This window comes from Benincasa hispida, chromosome 9 (assembly GCF_027475165.1).
Source record: "Benincasa hispida cultivar pf3 chromosome 9, pf3_genome.v1.1, whole genome shotgun sequence".
Classification (NCBI taxonomy): Eukaryota; Viridiplantae; Streptophyta; class Magnoliopsida; order Cucurbitales; family Cucurbitaceae; genus Benincasa; species Benincasa hispida.
Genome location: NC_143486.1, coordinates 39,181,052 through 39,208,387, shown reverse-complemented (window position 1 = coordinate 39,208,387; position 27,336 = coordinate 39,181,052). Strand labels below are relative to the sequence as shown.

The 27,336-nt window shown below is 36.0% G+C and overlaps 1 protein-coding gene across 1 annotated transcript; it reads right to left on the bottom strand.

Moving 5' to 3' along the window:
• Window positions 1-10,974: 10,974 nt before the first annotated feature.
• Window positions 10,975-15,637, bottom strand: LOC120086090 (auxin response factor 18-like). Its single transcript, XM_039042530.2, has 13 exons — window positions 14,648-15,637; window positions 14,408-14,523; window positions 14,218-14,313; window positions 14,067-14,123; window positions 13,616-13,768; window positions 13,447-13,531; window positions 13,204-13,294; window positions 12,941-13,105; window positions 12,759-12,872; window positions 12,609-12,681; window positions 12,381-12,528; window positions 11,666-12,291; window positions 10,975-11,567 (listed from the first exon to the last, which is right to left on the bottom strand). Exons 1-13 carry the CDS (start codon window positions 14,685-14,687, stop codon window positions 11,247-11,249), a joined length of 2,085 nt encoding a protein of 694 aa, XP_038898458.2. The 5' UTR covers window positions 14,688-15,637; the 3' UTR covers window positions 10,975-11,246.
• Window positions 15,638-27,336: the final 11,699 nt, after the last annotated feature.

Here is a 27,336-nt window from a genome sequence, read left to right as displayed (position 1 = left end):
CGTCTCCACGGCCCGTTGCGCGACCGCTCGAACAATCAGTAACCTCAAATTCTCGATCTACACGACCGCACTCGTCCTCAACGATCTCCTCGGTCATGATCTCCTCCTCAACAACAAACGACCTCCACAGCACCTCGAACGGCCTCTAGAAAACCTCGACGGTGTCGAGTTGAGTCTGACACCACCAACAAGGCGACCTTGGTATTCTTGGTGTGAGAATCCAGATGGTGGGCTCTGTTCGGACTTGGTATGAGGTAGACAAAGGAGGAAACAACGATCGTGTACACGACTGGGCAAGTGGGAGATGGTGGAGACCTATCATATAGGTTGATGCCCAATCGTTTAAATAAAGCTATGTGGTCGTCTAGCAAAAGCTATGCGATTGTTTAGCCTATCGTTTAACTCGGTCTATCACCTACAGACACTACATGATTGTTTACCTTGGGCCAGCGATCGTCTAACAAAACTATGTGATCGTTTAGTAAATACTGCGCGATCGTTTAGCTCTACTCTGCACGATCGTTTAGCTCACTTAGCCGTCATTAGTAAATCTGAATTTACTTAAGGACTTCTTGAGTTTCTTTTGCACGAGACAGAAAACTCAAAACATTTTAGCGTTTGTAAAAAAAAAAAAAAAAAAAAAAAAAAAACTTCTCTTTGAAAATAGGAAACCATTTTCCTTTTAAACTCACGGTTACCATGATTCAATAACCACCCACTACTTTGGTTATTTAAAAGAAAAAGAATTAATTATCCAATAATTATTATTAATATAAACATAAATGATAACCAACTTATCATACTATATTTATAACCTATAGTTTTAATATTTCATCTCATGAAACATATAAGCCATAGTTCTTTTTCTATTCCATGGTACTTAATGAAAATCTCGTTTACATCAATCCTCCACTAGATGTATCTCATACATCAAACCGATTATATCACATATAATCAAAATATCTCTTGTCAATTTGAACTTTTCAAATTAACACCAAGAGTTGATCCTCAATTGAATCTATTAAGCTACCAAGGGGACCTCATGGACCTGTAGCTCGAAGCTCCAACGGTATATGAATAACTGACTAAATTCTTTAGTCGCGAGATCCACCATCCGTTAACTGCCAGATACTCCACTAAAGACCGACAGCTGAACTCTTCTTACCATAGATATATTATGTGTCCATCTTAACCAATCAGCAGTGCGACAACCCTTTACAGATCGCTCGTAAGTACAGTTGGGCCAATAACCGTTATGCCCCTATAGTTACATCTGTCTCTTTAAGTACCACTGATTCCTCTAATGAACATAAATCATAGTCCTACTATGACTGAGTCTTCTCTTCCAAAGAGAAGTTGTGGCCACTATGTTCAAGCCTTGTAATCAGCCCTTAAAAGAGCAATCATTCTACTTATCCCTGCTTCGGGAAAGAAGTGAATTCTATCTTGTGGATTGAGTTCCCAATTCCTATATCAGAAAAGTACCCAAAAAGGTAGGCATGTTGAGTTGGCAATCTGGCCACTCTCACCTATACTAATCAAAGAATCGCCCTCTAAGGCAGGAGTTCCCAAAACACGTAGGATTGAGGTTGTGTCACGTATGATCGTTTAGGTGAGATGCAAGTCTCTAGTATCAACGGCATTATATACAGAGTCTAATCATCTCGTGGTCCAGGTCTTATACAAACTCTTTGTATAGGATACCCCCGCTTGCACGTCTCCATATGAATGGTCAGGATCTACCATCTGTAGTAGTTTACAACACTTATAAACCTCTACAAAGCGGGTCATATTCGTAGTGTCACTAAGATCAGGTATCCCACCTTAATCCTTATACTACAGACCTATATAGGTTATCATTTAAGGCATGATCCACTTGTACATCACATATACATGCTTAAGTTCACATAAGATAACCAAGGAGCTTTGTTTATTGGATATGAGTAAATGCCAAAATTAAATAACACTTATTTTATTCATTGAACAATGTGAATCTTTACAAAACAACGAGACTCCGGGAGAATTAGGACACCAATCCCAATAGAGTAGTGGTCGTGTTGGCTTTGGTTAGGCTTGAGCTCGCTGGCTAGCAGTAAAATAACCAGGTTCTCGAACGGACATGGTTGTTAAAGCCCGTGGAGCAGAGGCAGTTGGCTGCTGAGGAAGGCTTCCGGTGCCCTCAAAGGCAAGGTTTTGAGTGTTTTTGCTCTAGGAAACCATTGATTCCAATAAGGTAAAGAAGGGATGGAAAAATGGTGATCGAAAAAGGTAAGGAACTTAAGTGCTTAATGGTTAAGAGCTTAAGGGATCTAATGTAAACGATAAACGAATGAATGGGAATGGACGAGGTTTTTATAAGGGTTTAAAAACGGAATCACAAATGTTGAGGCTATGATGTCACCTAATGACATTTCATTAAATGTTGCTCAAATGAAAGGACGTTTCGTCAGACGGTGCACTCAATTGCCCTCAGGATACGAATTGACAGAGATCTTTCACATTCCATGTGTTGAGTTTAATTGGTTTTGGTTATCGCATAATACTCAATATGAACGCATCATTCATTTTATTTTTTATTGCATCAGACATAATCAAGCATCAAATGAGAATTTTTAAGGATCCGATGAAGGTCCTTGAGTGGAAATGGGATTGGACTCAAATCTCAAATTTTATAAAATTTACAATTTTACAAAAGAAATACAGAACATTGTGCATTTAATATAAAATTTAGCATGAAGAAAAAAGAAAAAGGGAAAAGAGAATAGGGAGAATAGAGACTTACCCTAGAACTAATCTTCACGTTTTTCTTTTCCTGCAAAAAATCACAAACTCGAAACACTAATTTATCCTAAATGGTGACCTTCACACACCTTAGCTATGAGGGCTTTTGTAAATGGATCAGCAACGTTGTGCTTCGAAGCTATTTGCGTGACGATCATGTCTCTTAGATGCATAATCTCTCAGATGAGATGATACTTTCACTCTATGTGCTTCCCGTTTGTGACTTCGAGGCTCTCGAGAATTAGCCACAGCACTACTATTATCACAATAAAGGGTGATGGGCTTTAAAATATTTGGAACCACTTCCAGATCAGTCAAGAATTTCCTAACCACACAGCTTCCTTAGCAACTTCATAAGCCACTATGTACTTAGCTTCCATGGAGTCAGCAATGCACCCCTGCTTGATGCTTCTCTAGACTACTGCCCCTCCATTAAGAGTAAACATTGATTCTGATGTGGATTTCCTAGAATCCTTATTAGTCTGGAAATTAGAGTGTGTGTATTCTGTAAGGATAAAATCCTTAGAACCATACACGAGCACATAGTCCCTCGTTCTCCGTAGATACTTGAGGATATTTTTAACGATGGTCCAGTGATCGTAGTATCAAAACTTATATTCCAAGATCAAGAAGCTTTCTTCAATCCATGGATGGATCGATTAAGCTTGCAAACCATTTGCTCTTGACCTTGGATTATGAATCTCTCATTTTCAAAAAATTAAATCATTGTACAAAAAAGATACACCTGTTTATACGAGAATGCACATGATTTTTACTTTTTGACTCATAACTTACGTATTTGATATGAGTTCTTAGGACAGTAGATGTCCATTCTTAACCAATCTCTCAATCTTATTGAGATTGATGTGTCATAATCTTAAGTGCCAAAGATAGGCATTTTCTTTAGGAGGAATTTTTAGTTTTTTATTTTGAGTTACCACTATTTCAAACATTTCAGTTTTAATAAGGGCTTTAGTTGCTAAAGGTCTTAGCACATATAAATTATCTTCAAGATTAGTACAACAAATTAAAACTCCATTCCTTGTAAATAAACATTTTATTCACTTGAAAATTTCAAAATTAAAAATGTAAATAAACAACTTCTGTGAATTCAAAGTCATCCTCTCCAATAGAGACATCTCTACTTCCATGTTCCTTTGGCTTCTTGAAGTCTTTTCTATGTGGTTTCTTCTTTCTCTCATGACAATCTCTCTTGAAATGTCCTTCTTTGTGGCAAAAGAAAAATTTTAAGACTAATTTGTCCCTCTGTGCTCGATTCCCCTTTTGAAAGTTAGATTTCCCCTTTCTTGAGAAAGATTTTCCTTTTATAAACAGTGATTCAGCATCACCACTACCCTTGGATTTAACTTTAAGCTCTAATTCTTTACTTTTCAGAGCTGTGATTACATTATTAACGGAAATCGAGTCTCTTCCGGACTTCAAAGTTGCCTTCACATCCTTATAACTCTCATGTAGAAAGTTTATCATAATTGTTGCCTCATTGTCTTCTCCTAGCTTGTCCCCTGTTTGAGCGAACTCATTCATGAGTTTCTTGAGCTCATCAACGTTTGCATCTAAGAACTTTGAAGAACTCATTTTGAAAGAAAACATTTTCTCCCTCATATAGAGTTTGTTAGGCATATCTTTCTTTATATAGAACTTCTTCAACTTCTCTCATACCTTATAGGTTGTATTTTTGTTGATGACTTGCCTTGAGACTGTCACACCCCGCCCCAGACCACCCTCTTAGCCTAGAGAAGGGCGTGACTGCAGCAGTTTCAATCCTTAGGCTGACACTTACTGCCTAAAAACTCTTGCGTAATAACTCTGATACCAAATACAAATTATATGCAACGGGACGGCTGTAGGCCCACAATTTATTAACTTAGAAACTTAATATGTTTAAAGTATTTACAACATTAGATTTACTAGTCCCAAAACCCACAAACCCTAGTCCCTATATGAACAATATTAACATGTGTACAATATTAACAGTAACCACCTAGCAACCGGTTACAAGTCTTTTCGTCCTTTAGTGGCAGAGCAGATACTGAGCTGTCTTCAGAGGATTTGACCGCTACCTGTGGGGGTGGGGGGGAGGAACAAAAAAATTTGAAAACGGGGTGAGCTTACGCTCAGTGAGTGACCGAGAAAACATAGTAAATTCTTATGCATGATTTCAGTAATGAGTTTTAAACTGAAACATAAACTTTTACAGTACTTGTACTATAGCATAAACGTTTTCCAAGCGTAAAACATGTAAAGTTGTTTTAAACATAAAACAATAAAAGCATTTCTCAAATCAAAGTACTTTATAACTGGTAAAATAATCCCAACACCAACTACTAGTCCAGAGAGAACCCTTTTGCTCAATCTCTGACTTTATTCACCTGTGGCCACATTAGGTACTACTGCTCAGATACCTTCTCCTTGTACTTCAGTATCAAGCTGCTAGGATACCTTCTCCAATGTACTTCAGTATCTCGTTGGCTTGGTACCTTCTCAAACGTACTTAGTACCAATAGATACCTTCTCTTTATACTTCAGTATCTAATTGGGTGGATGCCTTCTCCTTGTACTTCGGCATCGCATTTTACCAAAACTATTTATAAACAACTTTTCTCTTTAAAGCATGTACAGTATAACACATATACAACATGGCTTTAAAGATGGTAACACATGTTGGATCAAAATCAATACATATACATATGTAAATAGTTTTTCAACAATATGCATGCGTTCAAATCACAATTCAAACTTGCTTGGAAACCACTTTATAAAACTAGTAGGCATGAGAATTATTTTCGCAAACATGATTTCTGTAAAACATTTGTAATCAAAATAGTTTAAAAACATTTTAGCCACTCACCTCGAACTCTTAGGAACTTTTCACTCTAGTAGCTCCTCGGGTCCCTTTTTCACCCCTACAATCCAGATTCAATTTACAACTTAGATTACTCATAGTTCTGAACCTTCTTTGGAAATACTTCCTTCTATAAACTTATTCTAAAATGTCTTAGAAATCTTACCCTAAACTTTTAGCTTGGAATTCCTTGTGGTTTGGCCGGAATCTCAAAATCTTCAAGACTGGCCCAGACTGATTCGACAGTCTGACCCTTCTACATTCTTCTCAACCTCCAGCCTAGTTCCTTTAAGCCGTTTCCTCTGACAGCCTATTCTAAAAACTAGACTTTTAGAGCTTTCAGATGGCTTTGGAATCACTCCAAACACACGAGTATATTGGAAGATCTTCTCGTCCAAAGTTGACACATTCCTCTGAATCCTCACTGCCCTTTACTTTCTCTATGAAATTTATGATTTTTGTGTGATTTAAAAATGAAATCCCAACTCCCTATTTATAGGCGTTCAAATTGCTCATGGGATTGATAGCACCTACTTGGCTGCATGGCCAAATGTTTAATCCTCCTTTTATCAACATAAGCTGACTTCACCTTGGTTCAATGTGTTCTTCCCAAACGCATCCAACACAATTTCTTAAGGTTTAAGAATTTCTCTTAATCGGACACCTAAATTTTAATTGACATTTGCCCTTACGTCTTCAAGCTTTGTTTGTATTCAAATTAGGGTTTCCAATGTATAATCTATAAGAACGCAGCCAAATTCAACATATATACACTTGCCCGGCCGTTCGATGCATAGGCGAGGCGTTCGATCATGTGGGCGTGACGTTCGAATGCAGCACCGGACAAGGCGTTGCTAGCGTGCACAGGCTGCTCTCGCTCTCTCCCACTTTCTCGCTCAACATTTCGCTCTCTCCAACTTTCTCGCTTAAACTCTCGCTCTCTCCAACTTTCTGGCTCAAAATCTTGCTCTCTCTACTCTCGCTCTCTCCAGCTTTCTCTCCAACTTTCTCTCCAAACTTTCTCTCCAACTATCTTTCTCTCCAAATTTTCTCTCCAATATCGCTCTCTTCATCTTTCTCTCCAACTCTTCTCTCCAACTGTTCTCTCCAATCTTTCTTGCTCAAAATCTTGCTCTCAATGATCTCGCTCTTAGCTACTGCGAATTGTTTGTCTCCGTTCAACTTCTACACGTTTTTTTTTCAAGATTTTCCCCAAAATAATTTCCCATATTTTTCTCAGTTTTTCAATCCTTTCTTCAGCCATAACGCATTTCACATAACTTCTCTATACTTAGCCGAAATTTCCCAAACTCAATTTCCATATTTTTCTTTTCAAATCCCTATTCCTCCTTCACCATTCCACACTAACTTTCTCATCAACCTACTTATTATACAAATTTCATCACAATCTTACCAATTAAAGCTCAACTTAAATTATTCAAGGAAAATTTACTTAACACTTAGAAATTTCCTTCCCTTTAACATAGGATTTAACTTTCACTTAGTTAATTTCTTTTATCACTTGCTTAAGTAAGGAAAATAGAAATCTGGGTTTCACAAAGACATTATCTGAAATATTAAGAATTAGTGCTTCATAGGCCACTTGCTTCATATTTTGTCCTTCCGATTTAGTGAGAGTTCCAGGCAAAGATTTAGGATCATCAAAAGCCTTTAAAGCTTTCTGTGACACCAAAAAAGCTTGAATTCTCTTCATCCATAACTGAAAATCCCCATTTCTTATGAATTTATCTACTTCTATCTCTGGCTTTCTTGATGTTCTTGATAGGTTCTTCGAGTAATCTTGGAGCTTTCTTGGAGCTTTCTTGAAGAACCAGCTCTGATACCAGTTGTTGAGCCCAAAAGAGATTGGGCTTGATCTAATAATCTTCAGCCTATTAAAGCCCAAACGAAAAACTATCTGATTTGCATGGCCCTTATTTGAAAAATGTTAGGAGACAAGTGTGGTATAGGGATTTCTATGTAGCTGGCTATTCTTAAACCAAAGGATAATTCTAGCTTTTGTTCTCATACTTCAATTTTGATTAGACCAAAATTTCTCTTTTTCTTTCTAGGGTTCTTTCTTGTTCTCTCTGTCTCTCTTATTTTGTTCTTGATGATTTGCACAAATATTCAAACAAAAAATCAGCAAAAGAAACATGCACATAAAGAAGGAAATAGAGGAGAAGAAGAGCAACACAAAGATTATAGTGTTTCAGTCTTGAAGACTTATGTCTACTCTACAAAGGTATGAAGATCTTTTATTCAAGCCTTTTAAGATGTATATTACATATCTTTTTTTTTTCTTATTCACACACTGATATTTCAGCATACATGATTGATTTAATGTCACTATATTTGTAAGCAGAAAGTTAGTTTATAACAACTATTAGTTTGTTTCAGCTAACTTTTCTAATAGTTGTTTTTGTTTCTTGTGAGAGGTGAGTTAGAAGAGGAAGTTTTAGCTGGACTTGAGCTATTCAAAGGTAAATTTTAGCTCATCTTCTTTACAGAAATTCTTGCACAACTTAGAGACGTTGTACCCTATAGTCGAGACACCACGATAATTTTTATATAATCACCTTTTTGTGGTCGAATTTGAGGAGGCCAATTGGAGAGAAAAAAAGTCCCAATCGATTTTTGCTAATGCAAGGAGTTCAAGGAGAGTTCTTAAGGTGTTGTTTGGGGGCCCAACATAAGATGGTATATCCCCACATCCTATATCATCTCAATATTTGGAGGTCCATTATCCTATCTCAGCGATTTTAATTGTTTGTGAGCCCATTTTTTTAACGTGTTTCGTATCTCACCGTTATTTTTCTTCTGTGTATCGTATATCATCTCAATGCTTGAACATACTCAATCACACTCAATCGTTCATACTCGATCAGAACTCCCCAGACATCAGAACTCTTCAGACATCAGAACTCCCCACATCCTATATCATCTCAGTGCCCCTAACAGCCCCTAAGAGTTGAAGAAGAAAGTAAAAGCTCGAGATCATGGATTCACAGATAGGAACGAACATGCCACAGGCCAGGTGTTCTTTCTTTCCATTGGTATTTTTTAAATTTCTTTTAGACAATTTTCAGTTGAGTTCTAGCTTTTATATGGTGATATTGAGTAGTGAAACTCATATTTTGGATCTTGATGTAATGTTTGGGATGCTACTAGTTGATTTATTTAAGGACTCTTTATATGCAACCATCATTTGTACGTTGGCCAGTTAATGAATGATTTATGAATTTAAGTTTTGGCTTAAGAGTGACGAATTTAGATTAGAACAAATTGCATGACTAATAGTAAATCCCGATATATATACGATAGTAAAGGGTTCTTATAGAGGTTGTTTAAAGAAGGTGCTTAATGTCCTGCTTGTCTTTCAAAATCATACACAGATATTAGGTTTTAACTCTAAACATGAGAATTAGTTGAGCTCAATAGGGCCTATTAAATTCTTTTACTTTCTTGACCTATCATTGATTGTATGATTAATTTGAGTTGCTAAAATAGTTAGCTCATATTCCAATTCATGGAATCTATTTCAAAATATTTTCTCCAATTCACATTGACATTTATATAGGTTTAGCAGTAGATTTAGATTAAACTTCTTCCGCTAGGTTCTCTGAATAAAACCAGATATTAGAACTACGGTACTTTCAACTTACAAACGAATCCTAACGACGACACTCGAACTTAGCTCACTATATTAAAAACTTGACGTAGGTTCCAATGGTGTAAAATTAAAAGATATAAAACAGGTAATTGTTATTAATTTTAAAGGTTAAAGTTGCTCATTAATATTTTCCCATAATACAGGTACTTTCAAATGGTCCAAAGGTTAAAAAGACTTTGCTGTTTTTCCCAAAAAGTAAACCAAGTCCATAAAATAAAATTAAAAAAAAAAAAGTTGAATTATTTAAATGAACAAAATATAAAATAAAATGAAAGTTAGAAGGTTGAGCACTCAATTAAGGAGGAATGAAAAGAGTCCATATCTTGTATGTCTTTGTCCAACAGATTTTGTAGTTGAAAGTTGAAAGTAACTTTAAAAGAAGAAGCAATCTTAATGAAAGCTACTTCTTGCCTCCATATCTTTAGACCAAACACCAAACAACACAAGTTTTAGCCTCCTCACTTTCTCTTCCCTTTTTTTTGGCCACAACAAATGCATTCCACTTTTGCCCCTTTTTTTCCTCTATAAGGCAACTTCAAAACACTATATTTATTAAACTTGGTTTTAAAATATGAACTCATTCATGGAGAAAAGTATAATGTTCTAAAGTATATGATATATTTTTAGAATTTTAAATAACACATGAATTTAGACTCAATGAAAAGTTGAAATGTGTTTTAGTTAGTATATATATATATAGAGTAATATTTTAAATGGTAGTTGCTAAACTTTGAGTATATCTCACATGTCTAAGTTAATAATTTTCCTTTAGACTACTAATTAGATACTAGTATATGGTGTAATTGAAATATATTAAGTTAGATTTTTTACATTCTTAGTTTCAAACTTATTCTTATACTTAAAAGCTTTCATTTTATCCTTTTATCATCCATTGCATCACAAAGTTTTTTTTTTTTTTTTTTTTTTGACATGTAAGATGGAAGAATCTCACATCTCTAGACCGATAGTATAAACTTTGTCATAGGTTCATTTTTTATACGAGATGCATTTGTGATGGAATAATATTTCTTTATTAGTTGGGTGTTTGCACCAAATTTTGCTGCAAAATAAGGAATAAACAAAATGAGCAGTTGCAAACATAACAATCAAATCCAAAATTTTAGTAAATACAACACAATATAAAAAAATTTACAAATATAGTGAAATTTAAATTTGCTCTCTCGAAGTCTATCAGTGATAGATTATATCGTTAATAATGATCTATCAACGATAAACCCTTTTCCTAATAGAAGTCGATCAACGATAGAATCTATCACTAATACGAGTCTATCAGAAATTGAATCTATCACTAATAGATTTTGCTATATTTGTAATTTTTTAAAAATATTGTTATATACTTAATTATTAGACCTAAAAATACTACCCATTGCAATTACCTTACACAAAAATGAGTGAAATTTCATACCCACACAAAAAGACATGAATGTGATTTGTCAAGTTTAACTTAACTCTAATATAAAATATGTACCTTCAACTAAATATTCAGAGAACCACTCTATATATCTATATATTGTTGCACCCCAAAAAAAATTAGGATAATAAAAGGATAATTTGACTGAAATATTATCATAAGTCAAATTTTTTTATTAAAAAAAAAAAAAAAAAAAAAAAAAAAAAAAAAAAACTTTGGAAACAATTAATAGAAAATTCAGAAATTTATACAGGACAAGTAGCTGAACTTACTAATTAAGATGAGTGATTGTTAGAAACTGCAGTAAGAAGCACTTTTAAGGCCTCTCCCCTACAAAAGAAGCACTTCTGCTTGGCTTACATAAAGCATATTCTATAAACTATTAAAAAGAAGAAAAAAGCACCAAGCAAAACCACTTGCCAGCTTCACACTATTGCTGATTACTATTACTGCTAAACTACCCAAAATTAACAAGAGAAAACTCCCGCAAAACAATATTAGGATTCAGTCTTGCGCTCTGAATCCAAGCTATCAAAGGATGATGGGGAAACAATCTTGCTTTCCCTACTCATCTTCTTCACTTCTTCACTTGAATATATAAAGATCCTCTTCACCATCTTACAGAACTCTGGCCATGGATCATCCCCCACGAGCATCATGTCGTTTTCGTCATCTGTGAAAACGACAGACCATTTGTTTATTTCACGAAGTTCTCCTTTTATTTCAAACACATTCTCCAGCTCGTCTATCAAACCTTTGTAACCTTCAAGTGTAGTCAAGTTGACCGCTCGACCTACAGCAACTCCTTGCATTTGTACCTTCTCAACAATGCAATATTGGTTTTTTAGTCAATAGAAAACAAAAGATGACATTCCTGTAAAGGGAAAATTGATGAAGTCTGCAGAGCTTTTTGCACCTTTGTACGTGTTCTCGATGAGAGATTGGGAACGTGTTTTGTCTGTATTCCCTTCGTCAACAGCTCTGATGACACTTGCAGCTGCTCCTTTGAAGGCTGTGAGAGGTTTCCAGCGTCGACTTGAGGCATCACAGCAGCTGCAGCTACTGGATCTTTGGCATCATCGGCCACCATCATTGAGCAACGTGGTTTTGATCTTTCCAAGGAAGAGATAATGCTTGAGTTATTTTTCAAATCGATTCCAAATATTCGGCAACCGAGAGACATGTCGGGTTTATTCCCTTTCTCCAATTGATCATGCTGTATGAGCTCACTACTAGGCTTCGAAGTGACAGATGAAGAATAAGGAGAGGGTAGTGGCTGTTTCTGAACAAGTTCTCTTTCAAATGTTGAATCTGGGTAAAGCTTCAGGGAAATATTGAGTGGAGGACAAGGCAAAATGCCTTCCACATTTGCTACTGGATTACAGTGGCTGCTATCGCTATCAAGTTTTTGCTGTCCGAGAGCCCGGACAACTCGGTTATTACTGCTTTGGACTTCATTCGTACCACTTAGTTGGGGTATTTCGTGAGGAATCGTTGATCCTTGAAGCCAAAAGCCCGAAGGAGCTGAACTGGAAGTAATTTCTACAACCCCAATAATCACGCACTGGAATCAAACACAATGACATGGAAGAAATTAATTCTTTAGAATGAGAAACAAGTTTTCCCCTTACCAGGAGGAGGAATCTCGACAGGACGGGCCCTTTTACTCTTTATGGCAGGATGAGTGAAGTTTAAGGAGGCAGAAGGTACAAAGGGTTCAATCTCCCATGGAGAAACTCGTTCGGGCCTCTGAATCGTAGCAGGTTCGTCCCATTGAATCTAGTAAATGTCAAGTATTAGAAGAAGTTGTGCATCACGAGTAGGCCATCAAAAGTGTAGATCAAACAAACTATCTTCACCTTTAGCGATCGCCATTTCGAATCCAACCATTGCGAAGACATATCACCAATACCAACAATGGTTCCAGTGAATCTAAAATCAGAGTCAACAAAAAACTAACATTCAATGGCTTGAAAGAAAAGAGATTTATTGAGTTATATCACTGGCACCTTCTCTCTGGTGATTCCTCTCCTTCAAATCTCATCTTGAAGCGCATCCCCACTTCATATCCATTTTTAACTGTCTCCAAGTACTTGTTTAAGCTGATGATGAATTGGCTAGTTCTGAAGATGAAGATTCATTAGAGTTAAATCATAGCCAAATGCCCAAAATTTAGTTTGAATCAACAAACCTTGGCTTGTAATACACAACAAAATAGGTCTGCGTACGAACAGCATGAGAAGCGGTGGCAAGAACTCCAAGATGCATACTATGGCTAGATATCACGGAGGAAGGCATCAAACTCTGCTGCCGAGCCTGCCGTCGAACACCAACCCTCAATTCCCCATTGTCTCCCCTAGCAAGTGAACCAGTTAATTTTCATACACCAAAATGCAAAACAATGTTGAAAGGGGCAAAAAGAACTCTCAAAATCTACAGCATCCAAGCATGAACCTTAAGAAAACAAAGGCATCACCAGCAACCAGCCGTTTCGATGTAACAAACGTACTCCACCCGGTAGTTAGCAAATGCCTCCGTGGTTGACCTGATTCCAGAAGATAAGATCAAACAGAAGTAGAACAAATTGACTTCAATAAGATTAGAGTTCAATGACATAAATACAAGCTTTAGATTTAGTAAATTTCATCCAGATAAATGAACTATTATGGAAAATCAGTAACTTCAAAAATGAAGTACCTCTGAAAATATGCTTAAATTTCCACTCATACCCATGAAGATCCTTGGCAGTTAATTCTTGAGTTGGGGTGGATTGACTCATATCCTATGATTAATAAAAGAAATAACCATTAAGAAACCAAAGCAGAAAAAAAGGAAGAAAAAAGAGAATAATAGTAGAAAGGTTTACAAGGGGAGGAAGGCATTCAGTGGCATGCTTTCTAAGAACTGAGAAACCTCCATGAGTGCTAGTATCAGACGCAGTCAAAATCTTACAAAAAGAATGAACAGTTTGCCTTGTACGCTCAGGTGGCTCTGGATCAGGGCTTTGGGGCTCACTTTGCTGTCTCATCCGCCAACCAAAAATATCACAACACAAACAACAAACAACAAACAATTTCAATCTTGTGGTTATCATTAGAGAGAGAGAGAGTGAGTGAGAGAGACCATAAGTGAAAGAAAGTTAACAGTTTCTAATTGTACTATTATATGGGATTTGGGACACTAATTATCAATCTCTAAACCCACAGCTTTATTTTTCCCTTGAAATTTGGGGCAAGTTCATTTTCATAACCCCAAAACCAAAAGCAAAGGAAGAAGAACAGAAGGACTAAAGCTAAAAAGTAAAAATATATACATACATCAGCTTCTGGGTATAAAGTGATTTGAGCATAGACCTCATCTGTTTCCTTTTCAGCCTGAAAAATTGAAAGCAAAGGAAGAAAACAAACATGATGAATCAACAGAAAAACAAGGTAGGAAAGAAGACATGCAAAAAAGAAAGAGAAATACCAGCAAACGAATGTTAACAACACGACATAGGATCTTGGGAGGAAGATCAAAATGAGGGATTTGGTGATTAAGCTCCTGATTTGTGGACTCTTCCAACTGATGAAGAATCAAGAAGCAGAAGAAATTTCAGTTCAAAGATTTGAAGGGGTTTTAGTTTTAAGGGTGAAATTGAAGAGAGTTGAAAAAATACTTGTTCCATATGACCCTGAGGGAAGTAAAAAACCCTTTCTCCATCGACAGGAACTTCAACAAGAGGCCCTGCACATGCCTTCCACAGTTCTTCATACAGATCCTCACCTTCCAAACCTACCCACCAAACAAAAACAATCATACACTCCAAAAAACAGCTCGGAATTTCAAAACCCTTCGGGTTTTTTGCTAAAACCAAAACCCCAAATTAGAAAAACGGAGAGATTCAAGTGGGTTTCACCTTTGCGAGACTCCCCCAGATTCTGTTCGTAAAGCGTCATTCAAATTAAAAAAAATGGGTCTCAATCTCAAACGCCAAAGATTGAAGAACAACAAGAAAAACCAACGAAGAAGAAGAGAAACGAGGAAAAGAGTCTCTCTCTCTCTCTCTCTCTCTCTCTGTTTTTCACAGTCTGAAAGAATGGCAAACTGTGGTGCTACCCCATCTACCGATCAATCAAAGGACAAGGCACAGAAGGAAGAGAGAGAGAGGGAAAAAAAAAGCTAACAAAACAGGACGGTTAAGCAAGCAATCATAATTAACCGTACAAGTTTTATTTTTCCCCTGTTTTCTTTTTTCTGCTTTGTGTAACAGACTGTGTCTGTGATTATTATCTGCTCTATTTCCTTCTCTTCCTCATCGGCATCTGTTACAAATCAGCTTCTTCTTTTTGAAGTGCTGCAGAGAAAAACGCTTCTGAGAGGAAAAAATTGTGTTGGGTCGTCTTTAATTTCTCTGCTTCTTTATCTCTCTCTCTCTCTAAAGGAACTGACTTAACGTTACCAAATCCCCAAAAAATGGCTTTCTCATAGGCCTATCCATCTCTGCCTGCAGCTGCAAGAGCTGTCGCCGTCTATAAATTTTCTCTCTGTAATGGAGAGGTTTTGAATTTTGCACAGTTGTGGGAATTGGAATTGGGTGAGAGAGCTATACTAATATAATATAATGGAGGCCTCTCTCTCTCTCTCTCTGTTTTCCCCTACTGTCCTCTGTTCTTCTTCAGTCCCACAAAGCTTACAATTTTCATTACCCTTTCAAATTCTGCCACCTCATTCATTTACTCCCCTATTTTTCTCTCTCTCTTTCATTTCCTCTTTCAACTGGGTCCATTCCATTCTTCGATTTTTGCACAAACAAAAGCTCTGTTATTCTAACTTTTTTTGCTCAAAAGGGGAGGGGGGCCATTCTTAATTTTCTTTCTTTTTTTTTCTCTGTTTTTCTTTATGTGTTGAAATTATATTTTAATTTTTGAATATTATACTATCCTTTTTGGCACATAATTCAACTCTAGCACTTCAACTATTGAAATTTACTTATTACTTCTTTGGATCCGATTAAACAATTTTACACTCCAAACTTTATAATTCAATTTAGAGCCCAAAACACTCGAGACTTTCAATTTGAAAATTGAATTTTGGAATAAATTTCAATTACGTTCTCACGATTAGAGAAATTTCATTTTTATACTTTTAACTTTGAAATTGATTTCAAAAATTTTTTTTTTTTTGTTTAGATAAATGATGGGGTTTCAGTGGTAAGATAAGTTTGTATGTAATATTCAATCGGACCGTAAGAGTATGAGTTGGGTTTTTAACCTAATTCAGTATTTTGGAGCCTAATTTTGTATGTCACCGATATTTTTTATACTCAATCCACTAACTTGGTAACAGTATACTCAAAACTTCATCACCATTTATGCCTATGTTGTCATTCCGACCACCACCTCTATTGACCAACTCCAACCACTACCTCCGACGGCTAACTGCAACGGCCAGCTTCCACCACCTCCAATGACTTCTACCAATAGCCACATTCAATCACCACTGTTCAGTAGCTAACTTTGATGATTTCCACCAACTTTGGATAACAATTATTTTAAATTATATTTCATGGTATTTTATAATAAACCAAAAAACTTGCATAAAGATAATTATAAACTAGAGTTTAGGAGGCTTCGAGAATTTGGATGGACGTTTATATATATATATATATATATATTTTTTATTTTTTTTTATTTTTTTTTTGTGTGTGTAAGTGGACTTGGCCATTTATTGGCGCATATCACATATATATATTTTTTTTCATATAATTGGTTGTTAAATCTTTTTTGTGTCAAACCATGTAACATGACCAATAATAGGATCATTATAGTACAATTATATTTTGAGAATATTCCATTGACAATATAAGTTCAACTTTGTGTTGTTCCAACAAATCCAATATACTATTGTCCTACTAAACTAGAAACGATACAAGCACAAATTTGTAAAATAATTGCTTAAATTTAAAACTAAAAAAAAATGCATGATCCAAAAGTAAACCCTAAACCTCATTTCCCTAAAACTCTCACAATACATGTGTACTTTAAATAAACAAGAACATAAAATACAATTCATAATTTACTTTAAAAAATATATATGTAAAAATATTGGATAGACAAGTTTCCAAACAAAAATAATCATCATAAAAATAAATTATTTGTGTCATAAAAAATTCAACCAGATATCCCTGACATATGAACTTAACTCAGCACCTCATACATAAAATTCCTAACTCAGACAAAATAACTTTGTACCTGAAATACAGATATATGAATTCCACAAACATATAAATTCAACTCAGCACCTAATGGATATATGGTATTATGTATAACTATGCAGACATCAAAGATCATTGTTACATTTATTTGACCTCAAAAGAAATCATTAAAACCATTTACATAATCTCAAATGTCATGTCTATTTACGTGAATTATGTCATGTATGTCTTCCATTTTTAACAATTTAGTGCTCTTGTCAATTTTCATCTTATTTCAATGAGAAACTTTGCAAGTTTTTTTTTTTTTTTTGAACAAATTTCAAAGTTAAAGGGTGAAAATAAAGTTTTTCAAAGTCTAAAGGCATAATTGAAACCTATCGCAAAGTTGAAGGGTGTTTTGCTTAATTAAACCTTTTATGAGATGTTATGCTAACTTTTTGGGGACTAAGCAAGGGGATCGAGTTATCAACATTTGGAACGGTAATTGGGTGTCATTTATTCACTTTTATATATTTGGATTGATTTTTTTTTTTTTTTTTGAAAATATGTGGGCTAGGGGAATCAAACTTCTGACCTCGAGATCAACAGTACTTTTTGCTTTAAGTAAAAACATAGACAAATGTCCAAACTAAAGAGAAGACATGCCACAACTCATAAGGCACAATATCCACTCACGGAGGATGTTCTTCAATCCAAACATCTGAGTGATTGGTATGGCGAGCATGACAAGTCAAATCATGATTCACAGAACTAACACTTCATGGACTAAAAGAGAATCTCATTATGAGGCCTCTTTTATGGAAGTATTGGATATCATCCACAAATTAGGATCCAGTCTCGACCCAAAATGAATGAATTCCTGCTTCCTCAACAATGATGTCATCCAGTAGTGCAACAACATCTGCAAGTCCCATGAAACTAGTGAACTTCAGAACTTTTTGCATTAAAATCATAGATTTGCCACTAGAATTATGAATTATGGCTCCAAAGCCACGGGTCTTGTGCTAAAGGAAGCATCAGAGTTATGTTTATACAAATTGCTTTTAGGGATTTCCCAAGTACGGGTGAAAACGGTTCGGTTCGGATTGGTGGAGTTGAGTTTACCAACTCAACCCAACTTACCCGAATCCTTCCTTCTTCCAATGTTTTCAGTAGCTTCACTCATTGGCCACTGTCAGTGACTATCGCTATGACAGTCCAGGAACCAACTCCGAGCTCTGATAACTACCTCCCATGATAACTTCGACGACCAACTTTGAGCTTCGATAACCACCTCTGATGACAAGTTCGGCGACCAACTTAGATGACCACCTTTGCACGATCAACTTCGACGACCAGTTCTGGGCTCCGATAACCACCTCTGATGACAACTCTAGTGACTCAACTTCGAGACCACCTTCGTGCGACCAACTTCGATAGCCAATTTCAAGCTTAGACAACCACCTTCGACTATAAACTTCGACGAAAATCACCTTTGATGATCAACTTCAATGACTACTTTCGAGTGAGCAACTTCAACAACCAACTCTGAGCTTCGACAACCACCTCCAATGACAAATTTCGACAACCAACTCCAATACCACCTTCATGTGACCAACTTCAAGCTCTGACAACCACCTCCAACTACAAACTCCAGTAAAAATGATCTTCGATAATCAACTTCAACAACCACTTTTGACTATTATCAGACTGATGATTGTTAAAGTATATTATATGGTTGTTAATTATGTAAATAATAGTATTTTGTTTACATTAAGTGCAAAATTTATAGGTAGAAATTTGTAAAATATATTTTTATTTAATTGAATTCACATATCAAACGAATATTAAGAATATTTGAAAAAATAAGTATGTAGTTGAAAAGTATTTAACATATAACAAAACAAACCATAAAATGGAGATTTTTTTCTTGGAACATTTTCTAGCAAAAATTAGTTAAAAATGGAGATTTGTTCTCTGATGATCCTCCAAATTTGAAGGAATTGAAAGTGAAATTGTTGAAGAAATGTGTGACATTCCATTAGTTGCTAAGATGATGGGGAAGATTCAATAAAATTCATGATAGAGTAACAATATAGAGCTACAATAGAAAGAAGAAGAAAAAGAACTCAGGGAGAAAATTAGGAATAAAAAATTTCTCTTTCTCTTTGATTTTTCATTTTATTTAACCATATTTTTACAAGAAATGTAGTGGATTAATTCTTGTTCATTACCAAAGAAAGAAAAAAGAGAAAGAAAGAAAGAAAAGCTTTAAGAATTAAAAGAAAAAAAATTGCAATCCATATTTTAGTTAAATAAATATGGGTAGAATTATTGAATAAAAAAGTTTCAAAACAAAAAATAGTAATCATAAAAGCAGATTATTTAGAGTTAAAAAAAACTACACCAGATATTCTAGACATATAAACTCAACACTACACCCTAAATACAGATATATAAACTCAGACCAAATATCTCTACACCCCAAACACAGACATATAACTCCACAGATATATGAACTCCACAAACATATGAACTCTAGATATCCCATCTCAACTCAGCACCCCAAACAACCCTTAAGTCTTTATTTGGGATTGGTCATTCTAACGAAATTTGGAGTCCCGTTTGTCTTGTGAAACTTTAATCACAAGTGTGTTCCTTGTCAATCTTCTTGATTCGTGAAGATTATATTGTTGTGAGGTTGGAGATATACTCCAAGTTGTTTATGTGCTTCATCAATAGTCTTCTTGAGAAGGAGTTAGTAAGCTTAGATAGAGCCTAAGCTAATCGAGTGAAGTGGTCTTTACTTGAAGGGAAAGATAAGCTACAAGTGAGAGGGAGTCTCACGAATTAAGGGGAACTTAACTCTTGCCAAGAGGGAGTCTCTTTCTTAGGGGGAGCCTGAGACGTTTGTCACTAATATCATTACTTAGGGAGAGCCTAAGTATCTAAGAGAAGAGAAACTTTCATCTAGGGGAACCTAGGTTTATGATTGAGTGGTTGAGCTCTACAGAGGTCATTGTATTAGAGTTGCCAATACAGATAAGTACTATGTTGTAATTGTTTAATATTTATATTATTTAAGTTTTTTTTCCACAGGCACACTGCCTCCTAAATGTAAGTGTTAATCACGAACTGGGTTAACAATCTCTGATGTTATTTTTTTATAATTCTATTTGTTAATTTTTCCGTGTGTTGCCATGACACTGTTCGTAACATCCTTATCGTGTGATAGGTACTTTCATATTATTTTTCATTTGGTATTAGAGCGGATCACCATCATCTCTAGTGTTATGATCCTTGTGTGTCTCAATGGAAGGAATCAAAAAAGGTGTTTCTACCTCATGTCCATCGGTATTGGATGGAACATACTATGCATATTTGAAGGAAAGGATGACAATCTTTCTGAAGTCCATGACAAAAGTTCCTGGAAGTCTATCCTCGTCAGTTGTTCTCACCCTGAAATAACTAATGAAAAAGGTGAAAAGGAACTCAAACCAGAAGTGGAGTGGTCTGAAGCTAAGGATGAAACCTCTCTAAGCAACTCTAAAGCATTAAATGCCATTTTCTATAGTGTTTACAAAAACATCTTCAGGTTGATAAACATCTGTGTCTCTGCAAAGGAAGCTTGGAATGTTTTCGTTGTTGCTCATGAAGGGACATCAAAAGTTAAATTGTCAAAACTTTAGTAATTAACCACAAAGTTTGAAAATCTTAAGATGCACGAAGATGAAACCATACCTAAGTTTAATGTGAGATTGCTTGATCTTGCAAATGAATCCTTTGCTCTTAGAGAGAAAATCTCAGAAGAGAAACTTGTGAGATAGGAAGTTTGACATGAAAGTGACTACGATTGAAGAAGCTCAAGATATTTCTTCTATGAGCGTTAAATGATCTCTTTGGTTCTCTTCTCACATTTGAGATTTCTCTAGATGACAAGCTTGATAAAAAGAGTTGTAGCATTGCCTTGCAATCTACTGTAGAAGATAAAGTACAAGATCGAGTTGAAGAATCAGATGAAAATCTTGTTGACACAATTTCTCTTCTGTCCAAAACAATTCTCTTGTGTGTTAAAAAAATTGATAGAAGATCAAACCTGTAGAAAATAACAAGGTAGTTAAGTGGGTTTTATTGGGTTTTTGGAAAAATTAAAGGTCCAATGGCATTATCATAATTATTGAGTAGTGGCACTTTTGCAATTATCTCTTCTTCTCCAAAATAGGGCTGAAAATCGTGTGACTCTTGTAAAGGGGCTGACGAATTGAACTGAAGAAGAATAAGAGAGAGCAGCAGCCGCGAGGAGCCTCCTGTGGGGTTGTTCTTGCAGCCGCCTATAGGAATAACAACGAAGAAGCCTCTGCAGCTAAAGGAAAAAAGAGTGAGTCGTCGGTTGGTGCGTTGGAGCAACTTCTTTTCTTCAGCGGGACGCGTGGGTCTCTCTAGCAGAGTGCAAGGCCTGGCGCGCTGAGTATCGTCCGTCTGCGGCATCGAGTGTGGGTGTCCGCGCTAGTTCGATCTAGTCTGAGCAGAACTTTTGGTTCTGGGTGGGTTCCGATTTTGGGTTTGCTGCAGATCTGGTTTTGGTAGTTCGTCGGTCAGAGACGGATAGCACACTGTTTTGGGCTGTTTTGCAACGGGTTGTTCTCAGTTTTCAGAGGTGACATTGTGTGCGGATCTCTCGGTATCAGTGGATACTTAAAATTACAGATTGGTGATTTTATTGATTATCTGTAATTTGTAAAATTCCTTTATTTCTCATTAATAAATTAATTCAAGCTGGTTCTCAAAATGGATGTAGACCAAACTGGTCGAACCACTATATATCTTGGTATTCTTTACTGCTTTCAATTCATTTCTGCTGATTGTTTGTGTTCTGTTTGGTCATCTAAGTTAGGTTCAGAAACTCTCACAAGTGGGTTCAGAGCTTCAATTGATCCAAAGAGGTTGTGTGGTAGTGTGTGCTGGCATATTCTGTATTCAGGGATATTTTTTGTTGGAATTAATTTGACAAATGGCTTCGATGTCTACACGGTTCAAAGTTGTTAAATTTGATGGGAAAGGTGATTTCGGGTTATGGAGGAAAAAGATTAGGGCTATTCTGGTACAACAAAAGATAGCCAAAATCTTAGATGAAGATAACCTTCCACCAACAATTACAGAAGTTGAGCCCCTCAAGTACATTTATAACGTGTGAATGAAGGAAGGCCAATCGATGAGAGAACATGTTATTGACCTGATGGTCCACTTCAATGTCACCGAGATGAACGATATGGTCATCGATGAGCAAAGTTAGGTGTCATTTATTCTGAATCTATTTTGAAAAGTATTCTTCAATTCCGCAGCAATGCGGTTATGAATAAAATAGAGTACGCCATAACTACCCTCCTAAATGAGTTGCACATTCATCGATCTCTTATGAAAATTAAGGAACCGATAGAAGGAGAGGCAAATGTTGCTCATTCCAAAAAGTTCCATAGGGTTCATCCTCTAGAACTAATTCTATTCCTTCATCATCTGGTTCTAAGAAGATCCAGAAGAAGAAAGAAGAGAAAGGGAAGGCTCCCATTGTTGAGAAAGGCAAGGGCAAGGGCAAGGTGGCCAACAAGGGCAAGTGTTTCCACTGTAATGTGGATCTTCATTGGAAATGCAATTGCCCCAAGTACCTCGTTGAGAAGAAGAAAGAAAAAGAAGGTAAATATGATTTACTGATTTTAGAAACTTATTTAGTAAAAAATGACCATAATGTTTGGATACTTCATTCGGGAGTCATTGTTCATGTTTGTTCTTCTTTACAGAGAATTAGTTCTTTCCAGCAGCTCGAGAAGGGTGAAATGACGCTTAAGTTTGGAACAAGAGACGTCATTTTAGCTCATGCAGTGGAAGCTGCAAAGTTATTTTTTTGGAAATAGATACTTGTTTTTAGAAAACTTGTATATAGTTCCTAAAATTAATAGAAACCTTGTATCTGTTTCTTGCTTCATTGAACAAATGTATTCAATTTCTTTTTCTTTTAATAAAGCGTTCATTATGAAAAATGGTGTGACTATTTGTTCAGCTAAATTAGAAAATAACTTGTATGTGTTAAACCAACTAAAGCAAAAGTACTTTTAAATCATGAGATGTTTAAAACTGCTAATACTCAAACAAAAAGGCAAAGAATTTCTTCAAGTAACAATAATACATATCTGTATTTGAGATTAGGTCATATAAATCTCAATAGGATTGAGAGGATGGTAAAGAATGAACTCCTAAGCGAGTTAGAAGATGATTCATTACCTTCATGTAAATCTTGTCTTAAAAGAAAAATGACTAAAAGACCTTTTAGTGGAAAAGGTTATAGAGCCAAAGAACTCTTAGAGCTCCATTCAGATCTTTATGGTTCAATGAATGTTAAGCTCGAGGAAGGTATGAATACTTCATCTCTTTCATAAATGATTATTCGAGGTATGGTTACTTATACCTAATGGAACATAAGTCTGAAGCCCTTGAAAAGTTCAATGAGTATAAGACTGAAGTTGAAAACCTGTTAAGTAAAACGATTAAAATACTTCAATCTGGTCGAAGAGGAGAGTATATAGATTTAACATTCCAAGACTATATGATAAAACATGGAATTAAATCCCAACTTCCAGCATCTGGTACATCTTAGTAGAACGGTGTAACAGAAAGGAGAAATAGAATCTTGTTAGACATAGTCGTTATACGGTGAGCTATACTTAATTGCCTAGCTCATTTTGGGGGTATGCAGTTGAGACTGCAATTCACATCTTGAATAATATTCCCTCGAAGAGTGTTTCTGAAACACCTTTCGAGTTATGGAGGGGGTGTAAACCTAGTTTTCATTACTTTAGAATCTGGGGTTGTTCTGCACATGTGCTAATGACAAATTCTAAGAAATTGGAACCTCGTTCAAGGTTATGCCAATTTGTTGGTTACCCTAAGGAAATGAGAGGTGGTATGTTCTACGACCCTCAAGAAAACAAGGTGTTTGTATTGACAAACACTACATTCTTGGAGGAAGACCACATGAGAGATCATAAACTACGGAGAAAATTAGTATTAAATAAAGCTACTGAATATTTAATAAGAGTTGTTGATGAAGCTGGTCCTTCATCAAGAGTTAATGAAGAAGTCATCACTTCAGGTCAGTCTCGTCCTTCTCAATCGTTTAGAGTGCCTCAACACAGCGGGAGGGTTATATCACAACCTAACCGTTACTTGGGTTTGACTGAAACTCAGGTTTTCATACTAGATGATGGCATTGGGGATCTATTTTCCTATAAGCAAGTAATGAATGATGTAGACAAGGACCAATGGGTTAAAGTCATGGACCTTGAAATAGAATCTATGTACTTAATTCAGTATGAGAACTTGTAGATCTATCTGAAGGGGTTCAACCCATAAGGTGTAGATGGATCTATAAAAGGAAGAGAGATGTAGCTGGAAAGGTATAGACCTTCAAAGCTAGACTTGTAGCAAAAGTTATACCCAGAGATGAGGGGTTGACTATAAGAAAACTTTTTCCCATATTACTATGCTTAAGTCTATAAGAATTCTCTTATCCATGGCCGTATATTATGACTATGAAATATGACAAATAGATGTCAAGACTGCTTTTCTGAATGGCAATCTTGAAGAGTGCATCTTTAAGTCTCAGCCTGAGGGGTTTATAGCCCAAGGTCAGAAGTAAAAAGTTTGCAAGCGGAATCGATCCATTTATGGGTTGAAGCAAGCGTCCAAATCTTGGAACATTAAATTTGATATTGCGATCAAATATTTTGGTTTTGATCAAAACGTTGATGAAACCTTGTATCTACAAGAAAATCATCAACGGTAAAGTAACTCTCTTGGTACTTTATGTGGACGATATCCTACTCATTGGGAATGATGTAGGGTACCTTACTAATGTTAAAAAAAATGGCTTGCAGCCCAATTCCAAATGAAATATTTGGGAGAGACGTAGTATATTCTTGGGATCCAAATTATTAGGGATCATAAGAACAGAACATTAGGGTCCAATTTATACCAACAAAGAGTTAACTCGATATTTGATGTAGAACTCTAAGAAGGGTTTATTACCTTTCAGGCACGGGGTTCACTTATCTTAGGATCAGTGTCTTAAGACACTTCAAGAAATTAAGGATATGAGACGTATACTTTATGCCTCAACTATGGGAAACTTAAGTATGTTATGCTCTGCACTCGGCCAGACATTTGTTATGCATTGGGAATAGTCAGTAGGTACTAGTCTAATTCAGGGTTAGACCACTGGACTATGGTTAAGAACATCCTTAAGTATCTTTGGAGAACGATGGACTACATGCTGGTGTATAGAGCTGAGGATTTGAACCTTAAGGGATACACTGACTCTAATTTCCAAACTGACAAGGATTCTAGAAAATCTACTTTAGGATTAGTGTTCACCCTGAACGGGTGAGTTGTAGTATGGCTTAGCATCAAGCGAGGATGCATTGCAGACTCCACTGTAGAGGCAGAATATGTAGTTGCTTGTGAAGCAATAAAAGAAGCAGTTTGGCTCAAGAAATTCCTAAGTTATTTGGAAGTCGTTGCAAACATGGACTTGTCTGTCACTTTATACTATGACAACAGTGGGGCAGTAGCCAACTCTAAAGAGCCTCGTAGCCACAAATGAGGAAAACATATTGAGATGAAGTACTACCTGATACGGGAGATTGTGCAACTAGGAGATGTGATCGTCACAAAGATCGCTTCAGAGCACAACATCACTAATCCATTTACAAAGGCTCTCTTGGCTAAAGTGTTTGAGGGTCATCTAGAGAGTCTAGGTCCGCAAGACATGTACACTGTATAATCTAGGGCAAGTGGGAGATGTGTAATGGGCATATAAATGCTTTAGTTTATTGTATTTATTTACCATTCTCGCTGTTTTGGATTATTGGTATTATGTATATGCCATTAACTAGAGTTTTAGTTCAAGTGGGAGTTTGTTGGGTTTTATGTCCTAAAACTCATAGATAGAAAATGTAAATAATTTATTGTCATCAATAAAGAGTTATCGATGTTATTTCAATAAGTGTTATTATTGTGTTGAATTACTTTTGTCTTAATAACCCTAATTCCAATAAATTAACATCCTAGGTTGTCTTATGAGACATACAAGGATCAATGTTCAAGATACAACCTAAAGGTTCTATAGTATAGGGATAAGACTGGGTACCGTATCCTTGTGACACTATGGATACGACCCACTTTGTATTTGATACAAAAGCAATGATCCAACGCGTTCATGTAAATGACATGCGAGTGGGGGTATCCTATGCAATAAGTTTGCATAAGACCAGACCATGAAATAGTAACCATTAAATCTAAATTTGTTTATCAATTAGATTTCTATTTCAATAGGATGGCCTAGGCAACAACAGTCTGGAGAGTGATAAGCAACTCAAACCACTACAATGTGGTCTTGACTTCCCTTGAATCCTCTACCAAAGGGGATTGGTTCTTTCATAGTGGATGCTCTAGACACATGATTGAAGAAAAGGATATATCTCTGATCTTCAAGCCATCAGCTTAGGGCAAGTCATTTTTGGAGATGAGGCTCAAGGAGGGATCATTGGTAAAGGGAAATTAAAATACCCTAGGCTCCCAACTCTTAATGATATGATGCTGGTTGAAGGTTTCACTGCTAATCTTATCAGTATTAGCCAGCTTTGTGACTAAGGTTTGAATGTAAGCTTTACCAGAGATAGATGTCTTGTCACCAACAATGCTAAGGCTTTTATCATGATAAGTAAACATTCATTTGATAATTGTTATCTTTGGTCTCCCACAAATACTAACTCCTCTTGTTTTATGTCAAAATGTGATGAAATTTCTCTATGGCACAAACGCTTTGGTCATGTAAGCATTTAGTTTATATAGAAAACTACTTCCAAGGATGTTGTGATTGGGTTTCCTGGTCTAAAAGGAAATGAAAAGATGACTTGTGGAGAATGTCAAGTAGGGTAAGCAAGTTAAAGTGTCTCATTGTGGTTGTTACAGACTATGTGCTTTAACTTCTCCATATGGATCTAACGGGTCCAATGCAAGTGGAAAGCCTTGGAGGAAAACAATATATTTTGGTTTGTGTGGATGACTTTTTTCGTTACACCTATGTTCAGTTCATTAAGGAAAAATCATATACCTTTGCTGCGTTCAAGGCTATGTGTCTTCAAATTTAGAGAGAGAAAGATCTCAATGTAGTTCGTATCCCGGAGTGATCATGGCCGTGAGTATGAAAATGCTAAATTTGTTGATTTCTGTGCAGCAAAAAAAAGTCATCATAAGTTCTCTACACTCATCATCCCTCGGTAAAATGGGGTAGTTGAGAGGAAGAATCGCACTCTAGAAAAGATGGCCCGTGTTATGCTTCATGCATATAATCTTCCTCA